The 27,566-nt window shown below is 37.9% G+C and overlaps 1 protein-coding gene across 3 annotated transcripts in view; it reads left to right on the forward strand.

The window, feature by feature from the left end:
* LOC149163205 (pre-mRNA-splicing factor ATP-dependent RNA helicase DEAH7-like) overlaps positions 1-24,583 on the forward strand; it is a 46,283-nt gene extending 21,700 nt beyond the window's left edge. The window contains exons 2-18 of one of the 3 annotated variants that reach the window (XM_089437568.1): positions 16,212-16,259; positions 16,391-16,525; positions 16,818-17,033; positions 17,430-17,482; positions 17,699-18,158; positions 18,346-18,522; positions 18,689-18,837; positions 19,030-19,139; positions 19,338-19,446; positions 19,721-19,898; positions 20,100-20,329; positions 20,521-20,700; positions 20,834-20,905; positions 21,066-21,242; positions 21,999-22,060; positions 22,516-22,668; positions 22,761-24,583. In XM_089437568.1, coding sequence (XP_089293694.1) covers positions 16,250-16,259; positions 16,391-16,525; positions 16,818-17,033; positions 17,430-17,482; positions 17,699-18,158; positions 18,346-18,522; positions 18,689-18,837; positions 19,030-19,139; positions 19,338-19,446; positions 19,721-19,898; positions 20,100-20,329; positions 20,521-20,700; positions 20,834-20,905; positions 21,066-21,242; positions 21,999-22,060; positions 22,516-22,668; positions 22,761-24,360 — 4,071 coding nt within the window. In that variant the 5' untranslated portion in view covers positions 16,212-16,249 and the 3' untranslated portion in view covers positions 24,361-24,583. Of the gene's footprint in view, positions 1-16,211; positions 16,260-16,390; positions 16,570-16,817; positions 17,034-17,429; positions 17,483-17,698; positions 18,159-18,345; positions 18,523-18,688; positions 18,838-19,029; positions 19,140-19,337; positions 19,447-19,720; positions 19,899-20,099; positions 20,330-20,520; positions 20,701-20,833; positions 20,906-21,065; positions 21,243-21,998; positions 22,061-22,515; positions 22,669-22,760 lie in introns of all 3 variants that reach the window. The other 2 variants (XM_089437570.1, XM_089437569.1) reach the window with 2 other exon arrangements.
* The last annotated feature ends 2,983 nt before the right edge of the window (positions 24,584-27,566 follow it).

The raw sequence follows: 27,566 nt of genomic DNA on the forward strand, positions 1-27,566 counted from the left end.
AAGATTACTCCAGAGAAAGTTTTCACAGGGAAAACACCTGAAGTCAGTGATTTTAGGATATTTGGGAGTTTAGCATATTGCCGCATACCTGAAGAAAAGAGGAAGAAGTTGGATCAAATTGCGGAAAAGGGATATCTGGTGGGATATAGTGAGAACGCTAAGGCATACAGAATCTATCTTCCAGGGAGCAGGAAGGTAGTAGTTCGACGAGATGTAAAGCTCATGAATGATAGGGCTTTCAAAAAATCTCGTGAGATGCCTCCCGAGGAGCAATGAAAAGAGGAGTCGCTGGTTAAGCCTCTTCAACCAACGAAAGTAAAGAATTCTTCCTCGGGTTAGGAAGATTCTCAGAATGAGGAGGAGGAATTAACAGAAGCACTTGCTAGCAGAGGAAGAACTAGCAGGGAACTTCGTCAGATTTTGCGAGATGCAGAGGACTTCATCGGTGCGCCAAGAAACAATAAGAGGGAGCGAAAACAACCAGATAGATATCAGGCATTAGTAGCTCAGGATGGGGAGCCTGCCAGTTTCAAGGAGGCAACTCAACATCAGGTTTGGCTAGACACGATGCTAGAGGAGTACAACTCCATAATGGCGAACGATGTCTGGGAGGTAGTTTCAAGGCCTCAAGATAGATCAGTGGTAGGTTCGAGATGGATCTACAAGATCAAATACGCTGTAGACGACAGTGTTGAGAAATAAAAGGCCAGGTTTGTGGCTAAGGGGTATGCTCAAAAGGAAGGAATTGACTACGAGGAGACCTTCGCCCCGGTAGCTAGGTATACATCTATTAGGACCGTGATATCTCTTGCAGCTCAGATGGGATGGGAGATTCATCAGATGGATGTCAAAACGACATTTCTGAACGGGGTAATAGAAGAAGCGGTATACATTGAAAAACCAGAGGGCTTTGAGACTCATGTATGCAGATTGAAGAAAGCCTTGTGTGGGCTAAAACAGGCACCTAGAGCATGGTATGGTCGAATAGATGGCTACTTGTAGAAGATGGGATTTGTCAAGAGTGACGCGGATCCGAATCTCTACTATCTGGTTGTAGAGAACGAGCCGCTAATCTTAGTATTGTATGTGGATGATCTCTTTCTGACAGGATCATCTAGGCTCATTCAGGACTGCAAGAAGAATCTAGCCATAGAATTCGATAAGAAGGATTTGGGATGAATGCATTACTTCCTGGGGTTGGAAGTTTGGCAGCAGAAGGGAGAAATCTTCCTTGGGCAAGGAAGGTATGCTACAGAAATCCTGAAAATATTTGGGATGGAGGACTGTAGACCCGTGGCTACTCCAATGATCACCAACTGGAAGAAGATTGATGCATTAGAAGACAAGGATGTTGATCCCACCCTATATAGGCAGCCCATAGGGTCCTTGATGTATCTGGTCAATACAAGGCCAGATATTTGCTACGCTGTCAACACCCTCAGTCAGTTCATGGTGGAACCGAAGAGGGCACACTGGGCAGCAGCCAAACACGTTCTCAGGTATTTACAGGGAATAGTTGATTATGGACTCTTGTACACCAAAGGTAAGGATATCAGTTTGAGTGGATTTACTGATGCAGATTGGGCAAGAAGTTCAGTGGATCGGAAAAGTACCTCTGGGTACTGTTTCAACATTAGATCAGGAATGAATGACCTCCTGGTGCTGTAGGAACAGAAGTCCATGGCTTTGAGCTTATTTGAGGCAGAATATATGGCGGTGAGGAAAACCTCGTGTGAGGCCATATGGCTTAGAAAACTGCTTGTGAACCTATTTAGAAGGAATATGGAGGCGACCAGGATCATGTGCGATAATCAGAGTTGCATCAAGCTCTCTGAGAATCCAGTGTTTCATGATAGGTCGAAGCATATTGATATCCGGTGTCACTTTGTCAGGGACTATGTCCAACGAGGAGCTGTACAGTTGAGCTACACTCCCACAGGAGAATAGGTGGCGGACATCCTCACCAAGGCCCTTGGAAGGACAAAGTTTGACTACTTCAGGGAAAAGATGGGGATGGTAAAGAACCCGTTTCAGTAGCAGAAATGGGAGTGATAACAACATGGATGCAGAGGGAGTTGTAGTGCGGATGCAGTGTTGGGAGAAAGGACCAGCAGCAACATGGATGCAGAGGGAGTTGTCATACAGATGCAATAGTGGCAGTAGCAGAGCCATGGGCAACAGTACAAGATGCAACAATGCATAGGATGTTGGGCAGGGAGGCTTAGCATCAACACAGGGACCGATGCCAGATGTCAAGGTGATACTCAGTGAGGAGTATTACTAGAATAGTGGCAGTAGCAGAGCCATGGGCAACAGTACAAGATGCAACAATGCATAGGATGTTGGGCAGGGAGGCTTAGCATCAACACAGGGACCGATGCCGGATGATCAGGGTGATACTCAGTGAGGAGTATTACTAGAGCACAGTCCTTGCTAAGAGGGAGTGTTGATTTGGGGTAGCATCGGATGTGCTCTAGCCACAAAAATTGGTGGAGAGGCTAAGGCACATGAGATCTCCAATACCCAGAGAAGGTTTGGGCAGATTCTAAACAGTTTGGGAGATATTAAAATAATTAATATTTTTACTGGAGTCCCTAAGTCTAAACTTAGAGAAAATAAAATATTAATGTGAATTAATATAAAATTGTGTTAGAATGGTCCAAAAGTCATGGATCAAGCCAGATCTAATCTTAGCTGTTGATTAGGGACTTAATCTCGGCCGTTGATTTGTCAACGAGAAAAGTATAAGAGGAGGCTTGAGGGTCACTTGGAGAATACACTGAGGGAGACCAGTAAGTTTAATTTCTGGAGTGGGGTTAGCTGAGAAATTTGAACTAGTGGTTTGGTGAGCAGTCAGGAGGTAGCAAGTATGTAACAGAGAGACGGGATCAGCCACTGCAGACCAGCGTTGAGGCAGGAGAGTCAGACGCAGAGGCAACAGGAGACTGCGCAATCACTAGCTGGGCCTGCGTGGGTGGCGTAGAGAGGCCCAGGGCTGACGGAGTCAAGCAGGGGCTGATGCAGAGTGTCTGGGAACCACGCAGAGGTCAGCGAAGCTGACGCTGGGACTGGGAGTTGGAGGATTTTGCTCTCTGTGGCTAAGCCAGTTTGGCACCCTGTTGTATTGAAGAATTGCTGAATAATCAAATCCTCCCTTGCTGCACTAGTTTTCCGACATTGGGTTTTTTCGGGGACTGTTGTCCAAAATATCTGTGTCAATGTGTTGATTCTTGTGCATGTGTTTGTTTTTGTATTACGGTGTGATATTTACAGCAAAATTTATTTTAATGTTTATTGAAGGAATTTCATAAATAACTTATTGAAGAATAAGTAGGAAAAGTAAATCAGTTGTTGCAGTGATAGAATTTTCACATTGTCCTTAGGAGATAGACTTCTGTTTTGGTGAGTTATTTCCATTTTTTAGGAATATTATCTAGAGTTCATGCGTAGAGTTGGAGCTTCAGTTTAGTGGAAGGCTTTATCAATTTGACTATAGTATTGGTTTGCATTTTAAGTCCAATTAGAATGAGTTGGGTCTTCAGTCTTGATTGAAGGAAGGACGAGTTATAACTCTAGTGATGATTGGAGAGAGAACCAATTCGACTCAGTTAACTTGTCAATCACAACTCAACTTCTAAATCTGTACTTAATTTAGCATGAATCAAATCTATAAAGAGAGGACAAAGGCATAAGGAAGGGACAGGCTTTGTGCACAAGGTTTGTGTGACAAGACAACTCATGAGTTTGTGAGAGAGAACCTTGATTGTGTGGAGCGCAGGAAAAGAATAGGAACACAAGTGCGCTAGTATTTAGGAGATTGATTGTGCGTTTATTTGAGGAGCTTGTGTGCTAAGATTTAGTAGGCCACAAGTGCGCAAGGTTGATTTGTAATAGATTCAATTGCTCCAGAACAATCAACAAAATAACCACATCAAGCAAGCAGGTTTTCCCTGTTGGGTTTCATAAGAAAACAAGCGTGTCAATATTTGTGTGATGCAAATTTATCTCTGTGATTATTCCACTTCTTATCTATTGTTGAGAAAATTTTGTGTCTTGGTGAAAAGACATTAGTTTTAGATTGTTCATCATAGCAGTTGCAGAGTTTCGTGGAAATTTAACAATGTTCTCCATCCCACTCTTTGTTGACAATGTGTTCCTCCTGGCATCCACCCCTGAGGGTCTGTAGAGACAATTAAACGTCTTATCTAGGTTTTGTGATCTTCGATAGTTGATGGCCAGGCTTGGTAAAACAAAGGTTTGGATCTTCAATGGCTCAAAGAATATTTTGTTCAATTTCCATTTCGACTTTCACGATGAGGAGATTGAGGTCACCATTACTTACACTTAGATGTTTAGTTTTTAGGGCCCCATTCTAGTGTAAGATTGATTCTTTAGCCTCAGATCAACAAGGGCTATGGTTCCCTAGACCTTTTAGAGTGACGATGTTTTCAATAACACTTTCAGGAGATTTTGTCCAAAGATAGAGCTTTTGGACAACATTATTAGGCCCACAGTTTTGCATGGCTTCAATGCTTAGGGATTGAGTTTGTTAGAGGAGCACAAGGGTAGATAGAGAGGGTTTAGGTTTTCTCCCTTCTTGTTGCATCATCTAATGCAAGGACATTGTTTGCTAACACATTATCTAGGTTGAGGTTGTTGCACATCATGTTATGAACCATGCGCCTTAAAAGTGATAAGAAGTCAATGAATACAATCTACTTCGAGGGTGGAACCTTGTTTTATAATGAAGACAATAACAAACAATATACAATGATACCAATAATAGTCTCCTTGGTGTATATATAGGAGATAAAGAGTATAATTATAGTGAAAGCGTACAATTAAAGGTCTTGGCCTACATAACAATATAACAATAGAAATGTAGTAACTCAGTATCGAGGGCTTTAATAAGTGGTTTTATGGTTAACATGTGGCTTGTTTAAGGCTTAACATGCCCCTCCCCTTGAAATAAGTGTTGTTCTCAATACTTAAATAACTGCAGGTACTTTTGGATGAATAATTCATCTTCTCATATCACCCCTTCTGCTAATAAGTTCTTCCATTTTATGAGGTACTCAATAATTGTTCAATTTCTCAACTACTTAATCCTTGTTTCAAAGATTTTCCTGGTTCTAGTACGATTTCCCTTTTTCATTAATCTTTGGTAAAGTAGTTTGGATTGGGATCTTGTCACTTGTTACCTTCTTCAAACAAGAAACATGGAAGACTGGATGTACATGTGAAGATGGAGGCAACTCCAATTTGCAAGCCATACTTTAATCCAAAGCAACACCTTATAGGGGCCATAATACATTGGTATTAATTTATTTGGTCATATACATCATGAACCATTATCATTGGTGAAGAGAAAGCACTTTGGTTGGGTTGAATGAAACTAGCCTCTTAACATTTTTTGAATTAAACTCTCAATCTCACTCTTCTATCCATATGGATAGCTATAAGGCCTGATGTTAGGTGGTACACTTCTAGGTGGCAAATGAATAACATGGTCGTGATCTCGAGTAGGTGGAAGACCTCTAAGCATCTCTCCAAATACCTTGGAATGGTTATTGATAACTTTTCGGAGATCCACTGGAGCAGAGGATATAAATGTTTGAACATCAATGTTGAGAAATCAATGCTTATAGGAATTAGGGTTTGATTCCTCTTTCTTGATAATTACTTGTGAATTATGTTGGCTTCTTTTACTTCTTAATTGGTTTATCTTTCATCAAGCAATTACCAAATTATATGTATATGAAGATCACAAGAACAAGAGACACAAGATGTAGGTGCACAAGTAGGGCAAAACCCCTATAAGGGGAAAACCCAGTCAAGAACTCTTCCTTCAGTAGATTTAAATCAAGATGAGACACTTCCAGACTTCTTAGACCTAGACAAAGACCTCCTTCCACTGCCAAGTCAACCCTTCCCTTCAATAGATTATCCTTGACAAAATCTATAAGTGACAGCTTCCTAGCAACAACTTTAGTCCACAATTTTGGCCTCCCAACAGTAGAACTTCGACCCCCAACTTCAGAATTTTGGACCTGCAGTAGAAACATTTTTGCCCCCAACAATTGCATAGAACTTTGCATGTGTGAGAGATAGATAGCCCAAAAATTTCGATTTAGGTCTTCCTAGCAAACTTCGTCCTTCTCTAGCTACTTAGCTCCTTTTTTGCTTCACTTCCTTGAAGATCAAACTTGTTGAGTGAATGCTCTCCAAATGAAGTCGAGTTGCTCAATATATGGGGTTCTTGTGAGGTTGAATTGCCCTAAGCCAAGCCAACTTGATGAGGGCAGGGCCGACTTGGTGTGGAGGTGACAAATGATCATTTTGACTAAAAAATAAATCCTTTTATGATATAAAAGCTCAATAAGGGTCTAATAAAAATGACAATGACTCTAATGACTCAAGGTAAAGCCTAGAAGCCTTCAATGGAGGGTTTGACCTAGAAAAGATTGACCCAAGCATTAAACCCATGCATTAATAAGTCATTTTCTTTTTGATAAGTACGATTATGAAGACTGAAGCTAGTTACATTCTTCAACAATGAGCACAATTGTGCAATTACACCATGGTGAACCTTTTTGAGTACTTTGGTCACGCAATTAGAGCTTATCATTTTAGAGGGTTCCCCTTTGATACTTCTAAGCTCAATTTCCTTGTCTTCTAAAGAAATTTTCATGAAAAGATCTTAGAAATTAAGGGCTACTATTCCTAATGATTGTAACTATTGGGCCCTTAATACAACATCAACACCACCCATTTGGATTGTAATCATGGGACTATTCAATAAATACTCCATATTCAGCTTAATTCTATAACACTTTGGTGAACAATTTATGGTACCTCCATTTGCAATCATTACTTGAAATTTTGGTGCTGGAAATACAAAGCAATTAAGAAATTTTGCCAATTTGTAATTGATGAATTTATTGGTACTACTAGAATCAATCAACACTATTGCCTTTTTCTTTTTGATATATCTTTCTATCTTGAGGGTTTGTGGAGTATTGGTGGCGACCAATGCATGACAAGATATTGTTTGAGTAGTCTCTTCTAGCTCTAGATCTTGTGTTTGTTGCAATTCTTGATCTTCTTCTTCTTCATGATTTATGTAGAATAATTTCTTCTCGCAACATTTATGCCCTTTACTGTACTTGTTTTCATAATTGAAACATAGTCGTTTTGGTCTTCTTTCATCCATTTGCTGAGGTGTCAACCTTGTTGGTTGAGTGAGGTTAGGAGAGAAAGCATGATGTTCTGTTTAGTTGTTAGTGATCACTCTGCTAGTAGCCATACTTTTACTTTCAACTTACCTTACCAGACTAAATTCATGCTATAGGGATTTAGGTTCAAAGAGATGCACCTCATGTTGGATGCTTTCCGTTAAAGTTTCTATTACCCACCAAAGTGGGTGACCCTATAGGAGAAAGGTTTTCTCCCATTCTTCACATCCAGCCGACTAGCCATGCAACCCTTGACAACCACCACGAGCTGATGATGTGCCATTTTATCTCCGACACCTACATCAGTGATATACTTTCTCACCCATTCAGCAAGAGCATGTGGACAAAGGTGGGCTACCAATCAAACTTTATTCATTTTGCAAACAGGTACTTATGCTTGATTGTATTTGGGCTTTTGATATGGATTATGGGGTGACCTGGACAATGACTAATAAAAACGACAATGACTCTAATGACTCAAAATAAAACCTAGTGGAGGCTTTGACCTAGAAAAGATTGACCCAAGCATGAAATCCATGCTTTAATAAGTCATCTTCTTTAATAATAAATTTTCTTTTTAACAAGTACGATTATAAAGACTGAAGCTAGTTACATTCTTCAACAATGAGCACAATTGTGCAATTACACCATGGTGACCCTTTTTGAGTACTTTGGTCACACAGTTAGAGCTTATCACTTTAGAGGGTTTCCCTTTGATACTTCTAAGCTCAATTTCCTTGTCTTCTAAAGAAATTTTCATGAAAAGATATTAGAAATTAAGGGCCACTATTCCCAATGATTGTAACTATTGGGCCCTTAATACAACATCAACACCACCCATTTGGATTGTAATCATGGGACTATTCAATAAATACTCCTCCATATTCATCTTAATTTTATAACACTTTGGTGAACAATTTATGGTACCTTCATTTGCAATCACTACTTGAAGTTTTGGTGTTGGAAATACAAAGCAATTAAGAATTTTTGCCAATTTGTAATTGATGAAGTTATTGGTACTACTAGAATTAATCAACACTATTGCCTTTTTCTTTTTGATATATCCTTCTATCTTGAGGGTTTGTGGAGTATTGGTGGCGACCAATGCATGACAAGATATTGTTTGAGTAGTCTCTTCTAGCTCTAGATCTTGTGTCCATTGCAATTCTTGAACTTCTTCTTCTTCACGATTTATGTAGAATAATTTCTTCTCGCAACATTTATGCCCTTTACTGTTTTTGTTTTCATAATTGAAACATAGTCATTTTGGTCTTCTTTCATCCATTTGCTAAGGTGTCAACCTTGTTGGTTGAGTGAGGTTAGGAGAGAAAGAATGATGTTATGTTTAGTTGTTAGTGATCACTCTGCTAGTAGCCATACTTCTACTTTCAACTTACCTTACCAGACTAAATTCATGCCATAGGGATTTAGGTTCAAAGAGATGCACCTCATGTTGGATGCTTTCCATTAAAGTTCCTATTACCCACCAAAGTGGGTGTCCCTATAGGAGAAAAGTTTTCTCCCATTCTTCACATCCCAACTGACCAACCATGCAACCCCTGACAACCACCACTGGCTGATGATGTGCCATTTTATCTTCGACACCTGCATTAGTCATATACTTTCTCAACCACTCGTGAAGAGCACGTGGGCAAAGGTGGGCTACCAATCAAACTTTATTTTGCAATCGGTGCTTATGCTTGATTGTATTTGGGCTTTTGATATGGATTATGGGTTGACCTGGAAGAAGGAGAGGTTTTGACCGTGATCTTGTTACCTTATCTTAAATGGGGGCTAATCTTCAATCCTAGTCCTATGGGACCTCCGCTAATGGCCCAATGGGTGTAGGAGGGGCACTATTCGCGAAGCCTTGATTGAGATAGCGTGTTTCATCTATCCCTATTCTATACCACTTTCCATCTTACATTACAAGCCCATGTTGCACCTCCATTCTTCAGGTTCAACTGACCATTGGTTCTCTAGGATTTGGCACGCATGCATCCACATACCTGGGTAGGGCTTGGAACTTTACACTGGGAGGTTGATTCAACTAAAAAAAAAGGGGTCAAAGGCCTAGCATGAGTGCTACCTCATTCATTATGGCCATCACCTGGTTCCTAAGCACATGTTGTTCCTATACATCATAAAAAGGAACCCTTGCATGTCCCAACCCCAATGGGCAATGAGCTGCCTCATCATTAAGGGGTAATACAACCGCTATACATCATACAAAGGAAGCTCAAACACTCTGAGCTACGAGCAATAATACAAAGAAAAATCAAACAAAAGTAAAAGGCACACAAGAGGGGTGGAAAAACAAAGGTCGAGTTGGTAACTCATGCAGCCACGATTGCTCCCTCCTCACATCTATACACTAAGGATGTGGATCTCCATTATTATCACATTCAAAGTTTTGATGCCAACTCAATTGGGGTCCTAAGGTCTAAGTTCTACCAAATTTTTCGGAGCGCTGCCTTTTAATTTGGTAGTGCCAATTCTAATGCTATTAGATGAAGGCGTTGCCAAAATAGAAGGCAACGAATGATATGTAAGATGAATGGAGGTGTTGCCAAAATAGAAGGCAACGAATGATATGTAAGATGATAAGGGAGGCACTGCCAAATCAGTAGAGAACATGTGAGACATGTCATTTGATAGGTGGCACTACCAAAATACAAGCCATGAGTTATAATGATTTCAACTAGTCAAATTAAAACTGCCAACAAAGAGTATTGAAGACCGAAATTGAAGTGGGGTATGATGAATGTGTGAGGGAATATATTCTTTTTGTGCTTCCACTTGTCACATAAAAGTTTGATATTTTTACGACTGAAGAGTGGTTGACGAATGTGAAGTGATAGAGCAAAAATGCTGCCAGAATTTTCTATTAGGGATAAGAAATATATATATATATATATATATTTCTTATCCCTAATAAAACAATTAGAATACTATATATATAATTCTAATTGTTTTATTTTATTATTTAGAATTAGGTTATTATTATTATTATTCTTTGTTTGTATCTTTGACCCCTAATACCTGTTAATATAATTTATATAATTATATTTCTTAATTTTATTTTTAAGTATTTCTTATTTTTAATTATATATATATATATATATATATTAAAATTAAGAGTAAATTAGATACATAATTATATAAATTATACATAAAAGGGGATTAGGGGCCAAGGGGTCAAAATTAAATAAATAAGATTATTATAAAGAATAATAAATGAAAGGAGAGGTTAAAATAAAAATAAAAATAATAAAAATAAATAAATAAAATAGAATAAAAAGGAAAGGAGGAAGGAAGACAGTGAAGAAAAATTAATTTGATTTAGAGAAAATTAATTTGAAAGAGTAAACAAAAAATAATGCAAATAGAAACTAAGAAAAGAAAAGAGGGGAGACAATCAAGGGGAAAATAAAATAAAATAAGATACCTAGAGGAAAGAGCAGGGATCCAATTTTTACTAATTCGTTTGCTGTCATCTCTATTAAGATTGTTGGGCGCACATTTCTCTATCTTGATGGCTTCCTTGAACTTTCCGTGACGATAATAGCTAGGATACAAACATCCTCAATACATATGTGATGCCTAGTATTAGCAGAATGCTTAGCAAGAGCTGATGATCGAGAGCGATTATGCTTGATGTCCACAACATGCTCCTGGATTCTTCGCTTGATGGGACGACCAATTTCACCTATATAAGGCTTCCCACAAGAACAAGGGATCATGTAAACACCTTTAGAGTTAGAGGGGTCGATCCGATCTTTAACAGACCTGAGGGAAGACCGAATAGTGGTAAGTGGCTTAAAGGTTGCAGAAATATTGTTCTTCTTAAGAATCCGAGCCAACTTATCTATGGTTCCTTGAATAAAAGGAAGATGGACAGTGGCAATGGGATTGTTGGAATCATTTCTAATTATGGGTTCTATGGCTGCTTTTTCTTCCTTTTGGAAGGCTTTTAGACCTTGGGGCTTACTATAACCATTGCTCTTGAAAACTTCTAAAAGATGAGCTTTCTCATCATTGATATGAAGATCATTAGAAATCATAAGGGCTCTGGTAGTAAGGGTATACAAAACACTGAATTCTAGGCTGGGTGATGATGGGAAGAGGCATGTAGATATTGCTCAGTGCGAGTGTTCTTGCGGAAAACTTGATGGGAGATTGAACCATCCTCCTTTTTGGTAATAAGGACATCAAGAAAGGGAATGTTGCCATTAACCACAATCTCCATAGTGAACTTGATAAAATTAGAAAGACTATTAAGATTTTGCTTAAAGATTTCAAGCTTTTATCGACCATGGGGCCAAATGACAAAGGTATTGTCAACATATTTTTTCCAAAGATTTGGACGGAAAGGAGTAGAAGCAAGGGCTTTAGACTCAAAATCTTCCATGAAAAGATTAGCCACAATAGGGGAGAGAGGGGAGCCCATAGCCACTCCACAAGTTGGCTACTAAATTTTGGCTTGAAAGCCGAAGAAAGTAGATTTTAAGCAAATGCCGACTAATTTCGCTATATTAGGGTCAATGATGTTATTAATGATGTCAATAGCCTTGTTAATAGGAATCTTAGTAAAAAGAGAAACAACATCAAAACTGACCAAAATATCATTAGGTTCAAGCCTAAAACCTTTAATTTCATTAATGAAAAAGGATTAGTCCTTAACTAAGGATTCAATATTACCAACCAGAGGCTTAAGCTTCAAGGTGAGATGCTTAGCAAGAGGATAAGTAGGCCCACCAATTGTATTCACAATAGGTCTTAGCGGAGTGCCATCTTTATGGATTTTTGGAAGACCATAGATACGCGGCGTGAGTGGGTTGCTTTCAATAAGCTTTTTACTAAAGGTGCTACACACACTGTCACTGGTCAAACATGATAACATTAGAGACCTCTTTAGAAATTTTTGAAAGCGGATTTTTGCTAAGCTTTTTATAGCTACCACTGTTGGTGAGGTGATCCATCATGTTATCGATGTAATCCTTTTTATCAAGAATGACAACGACATTATTTGCTTTGAGAATGACGGTCTAATGATTAAGTGAATGTTATGGTAACGTTCCCAAAACTTAGCTAGGATTTTTGGCCTCTTTCCAAGAGCGAACTTGTATAACATGCCACCTAAGTTGCCAAGAAACGCGGGTTCGTGTATTGTTATAGGTACGGGGACAAATACATCACTTTTTGAAATAGGGTGCATGGGTTCATCGAGGATATATACTATGTTATAGTTTATATATATTATATAAATTTTAATATGTTTGAAATTTGAATTATGAAATTCAAATTATGAATTTCAATTTTGAAATCTTCGAATTTACAAGCCATGTCATCACTCATTAACATCCGTGTCATCATGATCAACTCCATAGTAACTGGAGGTAGCTTAATAAGACCATCTGGTTGTATCTCCTCATCCACACATGCAACATCATCTATGTATTGGTCCCATCTCTTGAAAGGACCCTCCTTCTACCCTGAGTCTTTCCGAGATATGAGACAAAGTGTGTTATGAATGTAGACTAAGTTCTTAGCCTTCTTCGATTCCAACCTGTATCTCTTCACTGACTGGGTGAAAGCATATGTGCTCCAATTCCTCTCACAAGGTGAGGAATTAGCTAATTAGGTATGTAAATTAAAATTTTAATTAATTAATAATCTAATACATAAACAATATGGAAAATTAGCTACCTGTTCGAGTAATCGTATCGCAAATTGCTGCAGCTCAGGACCATCAACACCATGAAGCCACCACCAATCAATTAGATCCTTCTATCAACCAAAGAATCATGTGAACCAAAGACACCTTGGCCACGTGAAAACTGGGGAATCATGCACCCTTCTAGAGGGTATTGAGTACCTGTCACAAAGCATGAACCCATTTTTAAATTTCAGAGTATGGGGTTCTCCATACCCAAACTGGGTTCGGAAGGGTGCGTTTGAGAAGAACACGAATCGGTTTCCATTGTTTAGGTATGCGAATCGGGAACAAGTATGAGAACCCCACCCCTGGTTTCGTGTACCCCTGTTTCACAGCATGCCACATATCCAATTTTTCAAATATGATTATGAAATTTTTATTTGAGGTACCTTAGTATGTCTCCTTAGATCCCAACAAATTTCAGAATCCGAATCTTCTTTGGGCGAAAGTTACAACAAAAATTCTAAGATTACTCGTTTGGAACTGATTTAAGGGCTATTCACAAACCCTTACATCCACAGGGTATATCCATAAAACTATAGCGAACTAGAATCTAATTTTTTTACAATATGTACCCCTGGGATCTCTACTAAGTCCCTTTAAAATTTTTCACAATATGAATTGTCCCCAAAAAAGATTATAGCGAAAATTCCAAGATCACGTGTTTGAAACTAATTTCAGGACTATTCACAAACCCTAACTTCCATAGGATATATCTCCCAAAGTATAGTGAACCAAATTTTGAAAGTTTTACCGATGTATTTCGAGATCTTTCCTCAATCTTCTCAAGTTTCATAGTCTAAAGCTTTCCATAAAAAAATTTATTGCGAAAATTTCAAGATCAAGACATTTACAAACCTGAAATCCCATAAGGTATATCTCCAAAAGTATAGCAAACTAGAATCTGAATTTTTGATTAGATGTACTTAGAGTTCTATCCTCAATCATCTCAAAATTTCACTTTGAAGCTTCCTAGAAAAAGGGTTTTAGTGGAAATGCCACGATTACTTGTTTGAAGCAGCAAAACCCTAGGCTCTTATGCTCAAATATCAAATGTTATGAACCATGTGCCTTAAAAATGATAAGAAAATGAATAAAATCCACTTTACAATGAATACAATACAATTCAAGATATGATTATCCTAAGATCAGGTCTCCTTGGTTTATATATAGGAGATAAAGGGTACAATTATAATGAAAGAGTACAATTAAAGGTTCTGACCTACATAACAATATAACAGTAAAAATGTAATAACTCAATATCTAAGGCTTTAATAAGGGGGGGTTTACAGTTAACATGGGGCTTCTCTAGGGCTTAACACATCCTTTCCTGGTCGAGGCTATCTTTGGACCAATTTCACTACTTCATTGAGTTTGACACGTCATTGATTTGGTTGTCGGTATATATTGACGCCCTTACTTGCATACCACTATGTAAAGGCCATTGCCATTACCTTGATTGGTTCATCCTAGTGATTCCATTGTTGGTTTGCTAAGGTTATGTGCCCATTATGGTAAATGGGCATTTTGATGGAAAATCCCCCCCTTGTTTAGGTACTCCCTTTATGCACTTGGCCATCTCTTGTTGAACGAGCAGGAGGTGAACAAGATCATCAAAGAAGACATTTACACATGGTACATTGAGGTCACATGTATGGTCAAACCCAAGATGGCCTTCTATATAGAGGATTTCAAGGAGATGAGAGATGGCGTCATTGTTAGACTGTCCTATGCACTTCACCACCTTATGCACACCCTTAGGATCCCTCTTGGGTATTTTCAGTTTGGTTCTCATTGGTTTTGGGTGGAGGCCATCATCATATTCCATAAGTGAATAGGGTTTGTTAACTGTAGCACCTATAGGAGACTGAGATGGAGGAACATTTCATTTTTTGATGCCCATTGATCATGAGATCTGAGTTCAATACCATTTCCTTTTTAGGAAGTCCCAAAACTTCCTGTCCATCGTTGTAAGGTATTTGGACTAGTAATGCTTGGCCTCATGCATGAGGGAGGCTTTTGGGCATAGATTGTCTTCACTCAAACCACCCCCACCACTAGATACTGTCATGACGATCACTTCCTTCTTCTTGGTGCACATAACTATATGCACTGAGAGGCAGACAAAGGGTAATTCCTCAATCTTTATATTCGTGCAATCTTGGGAGAGACCCTTGATCTCTGCCCATGAGACCCTTATGACAATGTTGCGTTTGGGTCCAAGATAGTTCTTTTGTTCACAGCAAACACTCTTATTCGTTCTCAACTATATCGCAGCAAAAACTTAACAATGACCACTTGGCAGCAGATTGCACCCAGATTATCCAATTCTTTGAGATCTTTTAGTTCATCTGGATAGTCCCCCACCAGGAGCTTTTTTTTGCTTTGACCTCGGATGGTAGAAGAGATCCACTTACTACAAGTTAGATTCAGAGGTTAGTAGCTTCTTCTCCATTAGTTGGGTATGGCACTTCAAGGCCTTGAGCACATTCTCTAGGCACGGTTAGTTGAAACATTTTTGTAGGTTCCTAAGATCTTGACAAGGATCCTTCTTTGGAACTCCTAGATTTGTATCTTTTTTTTTTTTTGATGATAGACTTAGATTCGAGGTATTTGACTGTAGAGTTAGAGATGCTTTTATAGGAGCTGCACTCACATTCCCACTATGTTATTTTTGATGTACGTAGCAGTCCCTTCAACCTATTTATGGTCATTTGTTGGATATTATTAGAATTATATTATCTATAATGCTTAGGGTGGTTAAAAAAGAAAATTCACCCCAAATTCACATTTGCTTAATTAATAAAATGATAATAATAAAATAATTCTCTCTTTCACACATATAGATATATATAGACAAGCGTAGATCCATCTTAACCTTGGATCATTCAAGTGCGGGGAGGAATCAAATCTCTTGAGGGCCAAACATTTCCTCAAGTGTTTTGCAGTCCAAAAAGTTTGCATCTTAGAGGGATTTGATCCCCCTCAATGCTTGATAGATACCGGGTCATACTGGGTCAAGATCAATCTCCAGTGGATTTAGTTTACAGTACAACTATATGCCTATATTTGCTTTATCCATTTTGTTAGATATTTTAGCTTATCCCTTCTTGTGTCTTTATGCCATCTGAAAAGTTGTCTGACAGATCTGGTTTTCATATCTAGTTTACCACTCTCTACATGGTAAAAATTTGGGGGCAATATTAATTATCTTCTTCTTTCTATTTTCCATCTACTTACATTTACTTGTTGTGCAGGCATTTCTTTGATTGTGGATTAGATCCAACTTACTAAGATGGAGGCAAGTGCAAATTGCTAAATTTGAAAAGCAGAATATCTATGCTAGTCTCTTGAAAATAATCTTTCAGTTATAGTTGTTTTCTTGACCATAAATGGTGATTTTGATATTCCTTTTCAATCTGCTGGTCTTAGGCAGGAAGTGCTGTTTTTGGGAGAGATGTTGGAAAGTCAACGATATTAGAACCTGAGAAAGAAAGCAAAGGAGGACTTCAAATCCCTGGAAAAGATAGAGTTATATTCAATGCTCCTTTGGAAGGCAAATCTGTTCTTGGTACTGTGCTTGTTCCTCTGTAGTGGTTGTTGGTTTTCATTAAGGCATGTTGAGGCCTTGCACCTGCTTCTTTGAGTTCAGAACTAGAAATATTGGTTGCTTTAGCTTATGGTTTTAGAAACCATCCCTTTTTTGAAGCACAATTAGCACCTACTTATTTATGTCTTAAATTAATAATAAAATGATGCATGTTTTCCCCCAAATTAATTATCAGGTCCAGCACAATTCATTGACTTAATAATGGATGATGTTCACTATTGGTAACATTATTTAACCAATTGGAAATATTTAGGATTGGATGCTCTGGCGCGTGCGAAGAAGGCATCAGCTAATGATGGGTCAAATTCAACAAAAAACACAACTCTTACAACCATGGCGGAGCTTGACACAGAAGAAAATCCTGTCTCTATTGGTGATGAAAATAATTCTGAAACTCTTCATCACAAAAGAGATAGTAAGGCAATGCGCAGATATCGAGGAACTCATGTTGAAGAAACTCCATATTTGGGTAAATATTTTTGCCAATAAATATCTCATATAGATGATGTGAAACATCTCCATGAGTGTTTGGCATCCAGTGACAAAAGACACTTGATATAACATGTCATGATTGTGTGAAAGCATTTTGACCTATTACGTTTCCCATACAGCATGTTGCTTATCCCATTTTTACTTTTAGTAGTTTGAAGTTATCCACAATATATACATGTTAAAATTTATTTTTCAATGCTGGAAACAAATGCGTATTAGTCCATTCTGTGTATGACTGCCAAAAGTTGCAAGGTAACTTGAGTGCCGTGTTCTTGCAGAGCATTAATGCTATAGAATAACATTTGAAAATAGTCTTCTGACATTTAAACTTGCACATCATTATTATTGCTAAATAGAAAAATTGCATTGACAGGTGAAAGGAATGCCTCTGCTTCTGAGCGAAAGTATGATAAAGGGTCAGCCAAAGTATGTACTAATTTCAACTGAAATGAATGCAGTGGTCATTTAAAATATTATAATATTTCAATCTTAAGTTTTAAACTATGGCCTTAATCTCAAGCACTTGGGGATTTTATCATTTATGGTTCTATGAATTCATAACTAGTGCTATATTTTCTTGGCCTTGGCTTTTTGAGTGTCTGGTAAAATAATTTTGTCGTTTATCCTTTATTTGTTTTGAAGGCTTCAAGCTTAGACAATGGAAGTTCCTACAGAGGACGGGATCAATGCAGAGCGTCTAGCAGAGACAAAAATGATAATTGGGACAGTGACAGAGATGAATATGACTATGAAAGAAGGAGAAGATCTAGTAGAGATGCAAGGGATGATTGGGATACTGATAGAGACAAATGTAATCGTGAAGGGAGAAAAGAATCTAGCAGATATGTTACAGACAAATGGCACAGTGATAGAGATAGACAAAGTGGCAGAAGGATGGGTGAATCTGGTAGGGGTGATCAAGAGGAGCAGGACAGGAAACGAGAGAGATATGATCATGATACTAGGGATTCTATAAGAGATGTGGGAAAAGAGTGGGGTAGCAATAGAGATGGATACCAAAGACATGAATACGAGAGACAATTGTCTATGAGGCACGGTACAAAGCGAAACAAAAGTGAATATTCACCAAGAAGAGCAGGAGGTACACAATTTAGTATAAAAAAGATTATGTATAGCATACATATATGCTCTTTTTCAACTTTGTCTGCCATTTGAAGTAATAGATAAATATATGTAACACGCACCCAGCATTATGTTATTTGCCTTTGTCTGCATTATCAAGTACACAACATTTTATTTCTATGAGGCTTAATGTGGCATCTGTCCAGGTAGGTCTGATTGGGATGATGGAAGATGGGAATGGGATGATACACCACGTCGCATTGCAACACCTGGACATGATAATAGGTCTCATTTTTCTATGCCATCTCCGATGTTAGTTGGTGCATCCCCTGATACACGTTTGGTATCGCCATGGCAGGGAGGGGATACACCCTATGCTGCAGGTAAAGATATAAGAAATGGGACAAGTACCCTTTCCTTAATTCTCAGATAAATTATAATTATAAGAGTTGGTATCTTTGCATCAGAAAGCATTTGAGAACTTATCGTTCCATTTAAAATGAAAATGTTCATGGTTAAACTGTTAATGATGAGTAACCAACATGGCAGGGTCTGCACAGTCTCCTTGGGACTATGTCTCCCCATCTCCTGTACCAATACGTGCTGGTGGATCTTCAGGTGGTGTAACAAATCCTCGTTCCAGTGTGCGGTCACATCAGTTAAGTTTTCATTCTAGAACCACACAATCTCTATCTCAGGTATGAAAATTGTTATATCAGTATCTGAGGACAATGAAAATGACTGTTTACTATAAATGTAGTTCCTTTTGGCACAGTTTTCTTTTGAGATTAATTCAGTAATTATATTAATAATGTCAATCATACCTACTAAACTAAATCAAGATTTTGTTATCAAATGACACATCTCATCTTTAATGCTTTCTCATTCAGGAGAATATGATTGGCAACAAAACATCTTTTGGTAAAGATGAAAACAAAACAATAAGCAAAGAGATGCTGGAAGAAATGGAAGAAGCAGAACGTGATGCTGACCGAGCATGGTACTATAGTTTTCGCTCAACCGAGGTTTTAGTGTTTTAGGCTTTAATATAAAAATTATACATCAATAATAAGCGGAATAATTAGAGAGACTTAAAAACTGGATTAGTTAGTGTAACATGATGATAAATTCTTTTTGTTTTATTTTATTTGTAAAATAGTAAATTTTCGCTAAAAAGTTTGTAGCTTTACTTCTGCAGGTATGACAGGGAAGAAGTGGGAACAATGCTAGAGGGTGACTCCTCGTCATTGTTTATTGGGGATGAAGCAACCTTCCAGAAAAGGGAGTCTGAAATGGGAAAGCGATTGGTATATTTTCTCTCCCCATATAGAAATTTGGGTTGAGACTCTGTATTAATGAAGTTATCATTTTCAGCAATCAATTTTTGTGTTGCATATTTCATAATACAACAACTAATGCAAAAAAAAAATTTGAAGTTTCACTTGACCAGATACTTCTTGGTAACCCTAATAATTTTTCTTTTTGGGTGTTTTTCCTACTTTCATCCTGTTATCTTGTCAAAGAACTTCTTGACTTATGAATTTGCGTCCTAACATTGTCTATATGGCAAAATTGCTGTAGATTCGGAAAGATGGGACAAAGATGAGTCTCGCACAGAGCAAGAAGATGTCGCAGATGAGTGCAGACAATGCAGAGTGGGAAGACCGCCAGCTAATGAGATCTGGAGCAGTCCGAGGAACAGAAGTGCAAACAGAATTTGAAGATGAAGATGAAAACAGAGTTATTCTTCTTGTTCATGGTGATGTTAATTGCAAACTTGACACTTTTAAAATTAAAATTTAATCATATGTTTTATTGTTAAGTAATTTTATGATTTGGGATTTTCCCAAAATAAATAGTATGTTTGGGAGTCAAGAAAGCACTGATAACTACAGACATATTCCCCCCAAAAAACCATTCTAAATCAGAACTTCCTTTCAAATGTTGTTGCATTTGACAGATACAAAGCCTCCATTTCTGGATGGACGTGTTGTGTTCACAAAACAGGCAGAGCCTATTATGCCAGTAAAAGATCCAACATCAGATATGGCTATCATTTCCCGGAAAGGGTCTGCACTAGTAAGAGAGATCCGTGAGAAACAGAGCATGAACAAATCACGGCAACGCTTTTGGGAGCTTGCAGGATCTAAACTAGGAAATATACTTGGGGTTGAGAAGACAGCAGAGCAGGTACATGATGATCTTAAATGGCATTGAAATTCTAAATTTTAATTCTAGTCTTAAAATTTGAAGCATCTTTCTGATTGCTTCTAGGGACTGTTTTCTTTATTTTGTTCATTAAGTAAGAGCTTTTTCTGGTATCTATGGCTATAGTTGTCAAGTGGTTTAAGTAATGGGAGTTATACACATCCTTTTATCAGATAGATGCAGACCAGGCTGCAGTTGGTCCAGAGGGTGAAGTTGATTTTAAGGAGGAAGCACGATTTGCATCACACATGAAGGAAAAAGGTGAAGCAGTCAGCGAATTTGCAAAATCAAAGACACTATATGAACAGCGGCAGTATCTTCCGATATACTCCACTCGAGATGATCTCTTGCAGGTGTGGTTGTGTCTTTGGCTTTACGTTTTATTATAGTTTTGCTTTTCCTTTCCCGAATCCATATTTTGGCAGTTTATTTGTCATACAAAATTATTGTACCATAATAATCACATATCTGGTTTAATGACTACAGGTTGTACGTGAAAACCAAGTGATTGTGGTAGTCGGGGAGACAGGATCAGGGAAGACTACACAGCTTACACAGGTTTTGCAATTTAATTTTAGTAATCAATCAACAAGTGATAAAATATTTGGCATCATTGAAGATTTTTTTTTTTGCTTGTTTTCACCAAGACTTGAATTGTTGAATGTGCCTTTCTGCTTTGCCCTAAAGCTTGATTCCAACATGTTAATTTTTTTTGCAGTATTTGCACGAGGATGGATATACAACATATGGTATGATTGGATGCACTCAACCAAGACGTGTTGCAGCTATGAGTGTTGCCAAGCGAGTCAGTGAAGAAATGGAAACTGAATTGGGAGATAAAGTTGGTTATGCCATTCGATTTGAGGATGTAACTGGCCCAAATACTATAATCAAGGTAACTTGTTTGTTTTTATTGCATCTTGTTTGATGGCTATCTTCCTTATTGCTATTGACATCCTATAGTTAATCTGTTTTATGATCTTTTGTTAATCATTATCTGATAATGTGGGATTGCACTGAGCACAAGTATTTCAAGATCAGACAGCTTTTCAGGGTTTTGGTTAAATTACTTCTTTTATTTTCTGTTCAGAAATGTTAGCGTACCTCTGTGTTAAGTCTCAATACTCGACTATTTACATCTCTCTTTTATGTAAAAAGTTAAAACACATACAGAAATTGAGAACTTAAATTTGCTGGGAATTATTTGTACATGTTTACAATTTAGGAGGATTGCTGAAACAACGAATGCTCAGGTTAGGGGCAAACAACTCTTTGTAGGATGTACAGGCTGTCGTTTTCTCTCCAAATTCAAGGGGCTGTCAATCTATCACACACTTATTTGGTTACTTGCACACTTTTTCTACAACCTTACATCATATACAGAGTAACATATTCATGATCAAGTTATCAAATAAAAGACTGTATCCTCCCAATTATTTCCATGGAGATATAGGACAGTAGTGTCTTGACTGTGTTATTATCTGGAGTTAACTTATTATAAGCATTTTTTGATCGATAGCCAAACAATGTATTTGGTATCAGATGTAAGGATACTGGTTGCTTTATCTGTGTCAGAGAATCAGAAAATTGAAATAACTTTGTACGCCATGAGTAATTTTTGGGATTGACATCTTCTTTGGTGGTTATGCAGTACATGACAGATGGAGTGTTGCTGCGGGAAACGCTCCGTGAACCAGACCTAGATCAGTACAGGTATAATTTAAATTCTTTTTGATTGGTTTTTCGGATATGCTTGCTTATGTTATCTATGTTTTCTAGTTTTTTTTGAGTTCTATAATAAATTTCAGTGTAGAAAAATTATAAAATACTCAAATTGAAATTTGTTCTAGGTTGTTATGGTGTTTACCGATGTTCCACCAGTTTCTGGGATGTAGCATTTGGTGGATGTGTAGAAGCACCTACCTGGCCCCAGATTCCAGAGAATATCATAGGGAATGTTGGGGTCTCCAACATAGAGGACCCTACCCGAAATACTAAAAAATAAAATTAATATATAAAAATTGAAACATAAATCATTGAAACCTTGTACATAACAATGCGGCAATATCATATATCAATACATGTTACAAACTTCAAAGACAACTAGATGCTCTAGAACTTTATTTTGATTTTTAGCAGGAGCTGAAATTTGCTTTTTGCCTCTGCAGTGTAATTGTTATGGATGAAGCACATGAAAGATCTTTAAATACAGATGTATTATTCGGGATTTTGAAACAAATAGTTGCACGGCGTCGTGACTTCAAGCTTATTGTAACATCTGCAACTTTAAATGCACAGAAGTTTTCCGTTTTCTTTGGAGGGTATGCTTTCCTTTTAAATCAGCTCATATGATTGTCATTTAATTAATCTATAAATATTTACTGATTGACATATGATATTCTTTCTGTGACAGTGTACCTGTTTTCAATATACCTGGACGGACATTTCCTGTCAATATACTCTATAGCAAAACTCCTTGTGAAGACTATGTAGAAGCAGCTGTGAAACAAGCTATGACTATTCACATTACCTGCCCAGCAGGAGATATTCTTATTTTCATGACAGGTCAAGATGAAATTGAAGCTACTTGTTATGCATTGGCAGAACGTATGGATCAGCTAGAGGGAACTACAAAAAATAGAGTAACTGAACTATCAATACTCCCTATTTATTCTCAACTGCCTTCAGATCTTCAGGCCAAAATATTTCAGAAAGCAGAAAATGGTGCTCGCAAGTGTATTGTAGCCACCAATATTGCTGAGACATCGCTTACTGTTGATGGCATCTTATATGTGATTGATACTGGATATGGAAAGTTGAAAGTCTACAATCCAAGAATGGGTATGGATGCTCTTCAGGTTTTTCCTACAAGCAGAGCTGCAGCAGATCAACGTGCTGGTAGAGCAGGTAGGACAGGTCCTGGGACATGCTATCGTTTGTACACTGAGACAGCATATCAGAATGTAATGCTGCCAAATATGGTGCCTGAAATCCAACGTACCAACCTTGGAAATGTTGTTTTACTACTCAAGTCGTTGAACATTGAAAACCTTTTGGATTTTGATTTTATGGATCCTCTTCCACAAGACAATATTCTCAATTCAATGTATCAGCTTTGGGTACTTGGTGCACTTGATAATGTGGGCAGATTGACTACTCTTGGAAGGAAGATGGTTGAGTTTCCTCTTGATCCTCCCCTTGCAAAAATGCTATTAATTGGGGAACAACTTGGCTGTGTCAATGAAGTCTTGACAATTGTTTCTATGCTTTCTGTTCCTTCTGTTTTTTTCCGTCCTAAAGACAGGGCTGAAGAAAGTGATGCAGCAAGGGAAAAGTTTTTTGTTCCTGAGAGTGATCACCTGACACTTTTAAATGTGTACCAACAATGGAAATCTAATCAGTATCGGGGAGACTGGTGCAATGATCACTTTTTACAGGTAAAGGGATTGCGCAAAGCTCGCGAGGTGCGCTCTCAGCTTTTAGATATCCTCAAAATGCAAAAGATCACTCTGACAACTTGTGATCATGATTGGGATGTTATTAGGAAAGCAATTTGTTCTGCATACTTTCACAATGCAGCTAGGTTAAAAGGTATTGGTGAATATGCCAACAGCAGAACTGGAATGCCATGCCATCTGCATCCAAGCAGTGCACTATATGGACTGGGATACACTCCTGATTACGTTGTATATCATGAACTGGTTCTCACAACAAAGGAATATATGCAATGTGTTACTGCTGTTGAGCCTCAGTGGCTTGCTGAACTTGGCCCCATGTTCTTTTCTATCAAGGATTCACATACCTCAATGTTAGAACAAAGGAAAAAGCAAAGGGAAGAGAAGACTGCAATGGAACAGGAAATGGAAGATTTAAGGAAAAAGCAGGCTGAACTGGAATATGAAATGAAGCAGAGGGAGAAAGAAAAACGTTCTAGAGAGAGGCAACAAGTAGCTATGCCTGGTTTGCGTCCCACTGGCACATATTTACGACCACCTAAACGACTGGGCCTGTAAACTTTCTGTACAATATTGTAAACTAGAATAGCATCGAGAAAATTTATGTGTTTGGCTTGTTGGTTTTAAGAAAAGCAATTAGTTTAAAGTTGCATATCAGTAAACATAAAATGTAATCAAACTTGTCTACATTCATGATAAAGCAGAGATGAAAAAACTATTGAATATGGCAAATTAGATTATTGTCAGATAAAATAAATTGTTGATTTGAATTTTTTCTTTAGTTGCAGGATTGTTATTTTGTCTTGGAGGTTGGAAGCAGTAGTTAAATTTGTTGTTTAGTTAAATGCACCATTCCTTGGGGAAAAATCAGGACATAAAAATAAATCTATGGAAAAAGGGGGTATTAGGGGGGGGATTTTCTAGGAAGTCTCCTAGGAGTTTTTGGGATGTTTGGATTTTAATTTCTCTTGTTAAGGACTTCAAAAACATCCCCCTAGGGGTTGCGTTGCAAAGACTGGGTTTCCTTTGGCTTAGGTACCAGGTCTGAGGAGTATCTATTCAACCAAAAATGCATTGGGCTTCCACTTGTGCACATCCCATTAAGTTTATAAGTTCATGCCATACAAGTGGGGCAGACATGTTAATGGTGGATGGCTCGCCAACAATGAAATCTGAGGGCATGAAGTCTGCTATCACAAGAGGTACTATGCTCTGAGGCGCAAATCCTCTAGGAGTCATTTGGCAGGTTCTGCCTTTTTATTATTGCAAATGAGGACGATAAAGTTTGCAAGCACAAAATGTATGCTGCTGTCAAATTGTGGATGCTTAGGAAGGACATATTAAATGCTAGTGGTTTCAACCATGCTAGGCAGCCCAGGATAGACATATTAAACCCCAGTGGCTCTAAGCTGGATCCCCAAGCTGGTAGATTTACGATCGTTGTATTGGCAAGAGGATGGCCTAGCAGGAAAAAACCAAAATAGAAGAAAAAGTGAGAAAGAAAAATAGAAATGAAATGGAATTATATTAATGACATTCATGGCCAAAACATGTCAATGCAATGAGTAGATTCAGGGGTGAAGGATTTTCACCTAGAATTCTCCAAAGTATCACTCCCCGTTTCAGTCAATGTATGCTTGTGATGTGGATTTTAATACTCCTCAATCTTCTGAAGTCAAGATTGAGAATGTTTTGGTATTTTCTTATCATGTCATGACTACATTTAAGAAATCAATGAATCTTCTAGAAATACAAGTGTGTAAAATCTTTTTTAAATCTGCTCTACTTGATATGAATGCTGAAAATGGTGAACCAAAATAAATGTTGGAAATGCTCCTCTGTCCCCATCTCCCACCCTTGTAATACATGCTTACTCTCTCTCTCTTCCACTCCCACCATCGTTTCCTAGATAATATTTTCTCACTCTCTCCTTGTCACCCCACCCTCATTTCCTAGATAATATTTGATTTACACTATCCCCCCGCCTCCACCCTTATTTCCAATATCTGTTCCACTGTCTCTCCCCCACCCTTACCCTTAATAAGATTTGCTCACTCTCTCCATCCATGAGGGTGGGGAAGAGATGAGGGTTGGGCAGCCAGGGGAGAGCACGGGGGGGGGGGGGGGGGGGGGGGGGTGTGTTGCAGCAAATATTATAAATAATATCTGCTCACTCTCTCTCTCTTTCCATCAGATTGACCAATTAGACAGGATTTGTCAGCTATGCCATTTCCTAGAGATTGTGTTGAGTTATGGTATGTTCTATGCTTATAACACTTTACTTCTTTTTCTTATTATATTCCATAGATTAGCAATCACATGTACATAAAGTAGAGTGCAGATAGAACATTAAACGATCGACAAAAAACAAGCGAAGACGAGACACAAGATGTGGCGGCTAGCCAGGGACAAACCCCACAATGTGTGGGGAAACCCTTTGATCAAATATTTTTTTATCTTCAATAATTTAGCAGAGAGAAATAGTACAATAACTCTGATCTATATCAGCAGAAGCAAACCCTAGATCAACAGCATCAGCATTAGCGGCTTCATCATCAAAATTAGGGCAGTCGATATCTCACAAACCGACCGTCGGATCGACTTGATTCCACCACCAAAAGTTGCAGCCTTCAGAGGCGGGTCAGATGAACCTACAACGCAGTTCAGATGAGGAGATCTTCTTATCTTCCGTCCAAAATGGAAGGAGAGAAGTTTAAACATTACAAAACGCTGAAGAGTCGTATCGTTTCATTTAGAACCTTTGGGCCAATATTGTTTCATTTACAACATTTTATGCCCTTTCAAAGTTCAACTTCAAAATCAAACATTTGTCATTCTTCAATTGACAATTTGACACTCATGATTAACAATTTTCATTCAACATTGAATAATTGTACACTGACTATGAAAACAATGAACTTGATCATTCTTATTAATAATTTTAAAGTCTTAAACCAAGTAAATTGATGCTACATAAAAAATTTTCCTTACGACATTTGCAAAATGTAGTCTTTTATGTTTGCTGCACTCTGTTGGAATTTCAAGGAAGATGATAAAATTCCTTAACATGATAATTACTTGTGAATATTATGTTCTTTTATTACCTTCAATCTTTCTTCATCAAGCAATGATCAAATCAACCATAGTACACATGAAAAGAGACAAAGATTTATTCTGGGAAAGCTTGAGGGAAAAACCCAACAACCTTCTTCTTATAGAAATCTTCAAATCAACAAGAGAAATCAAGTGCTAAGGTCCTCTTCACAGATTTCAAACTTGAGATCAGAGTTTAGCCTCAGCTTCACAAATTTTGGATCTCTATTATTTATTTATAAACTGTGCATCTCTGTATCACAAACTTTAGTCCTTAGATCTTTGTATAAACTTCATAAACTTCTCTATATAAATTTCGGATCTTTGTATAAACTTCTCTGTATATATTTTGGATCTCTGTATAAAATTCTCTGTATAAACCTCATATCTCTGTATAAATTTCTCAAAGTTTTCTTGCCTTCTCTGAGGTCGTACTAAGTCCTTAGATGATGCAAGGTAGACTTTTAGAGCAGACTTCGTTCTTCTCATAAAAGTATGTTTCTTAAGTCCGGCCTTCCACTTTTGATTAGAGCGAGGTAAGACAGAGAAGATAAGAGCTTCAAATCTTAATCACCTTTCTTCGTGCTTTTTGATTGCAGAGGAAAACTAAACAGAACTTGGAGTTGCCTTGTTATAGCCTTCTTCTACATCTTCCACAGAGTAATGTGAGT

This window comes from Pinus tabuliformis, chromosome 5_2 (genome assembly GCF_031772625.1).
Source record: "Pinus tabuliformis cultivar Carrire ecotype Pingquan chromosome 5_2, CPIR1, whole genome shotgun sequence".
Taxonomy (NCBI): Eukaryota; Viridiplantae; Streptophyta; class Pinopsida; order Pinales; family Pinaceae; genus Pinus; species Pinus tabuliformis.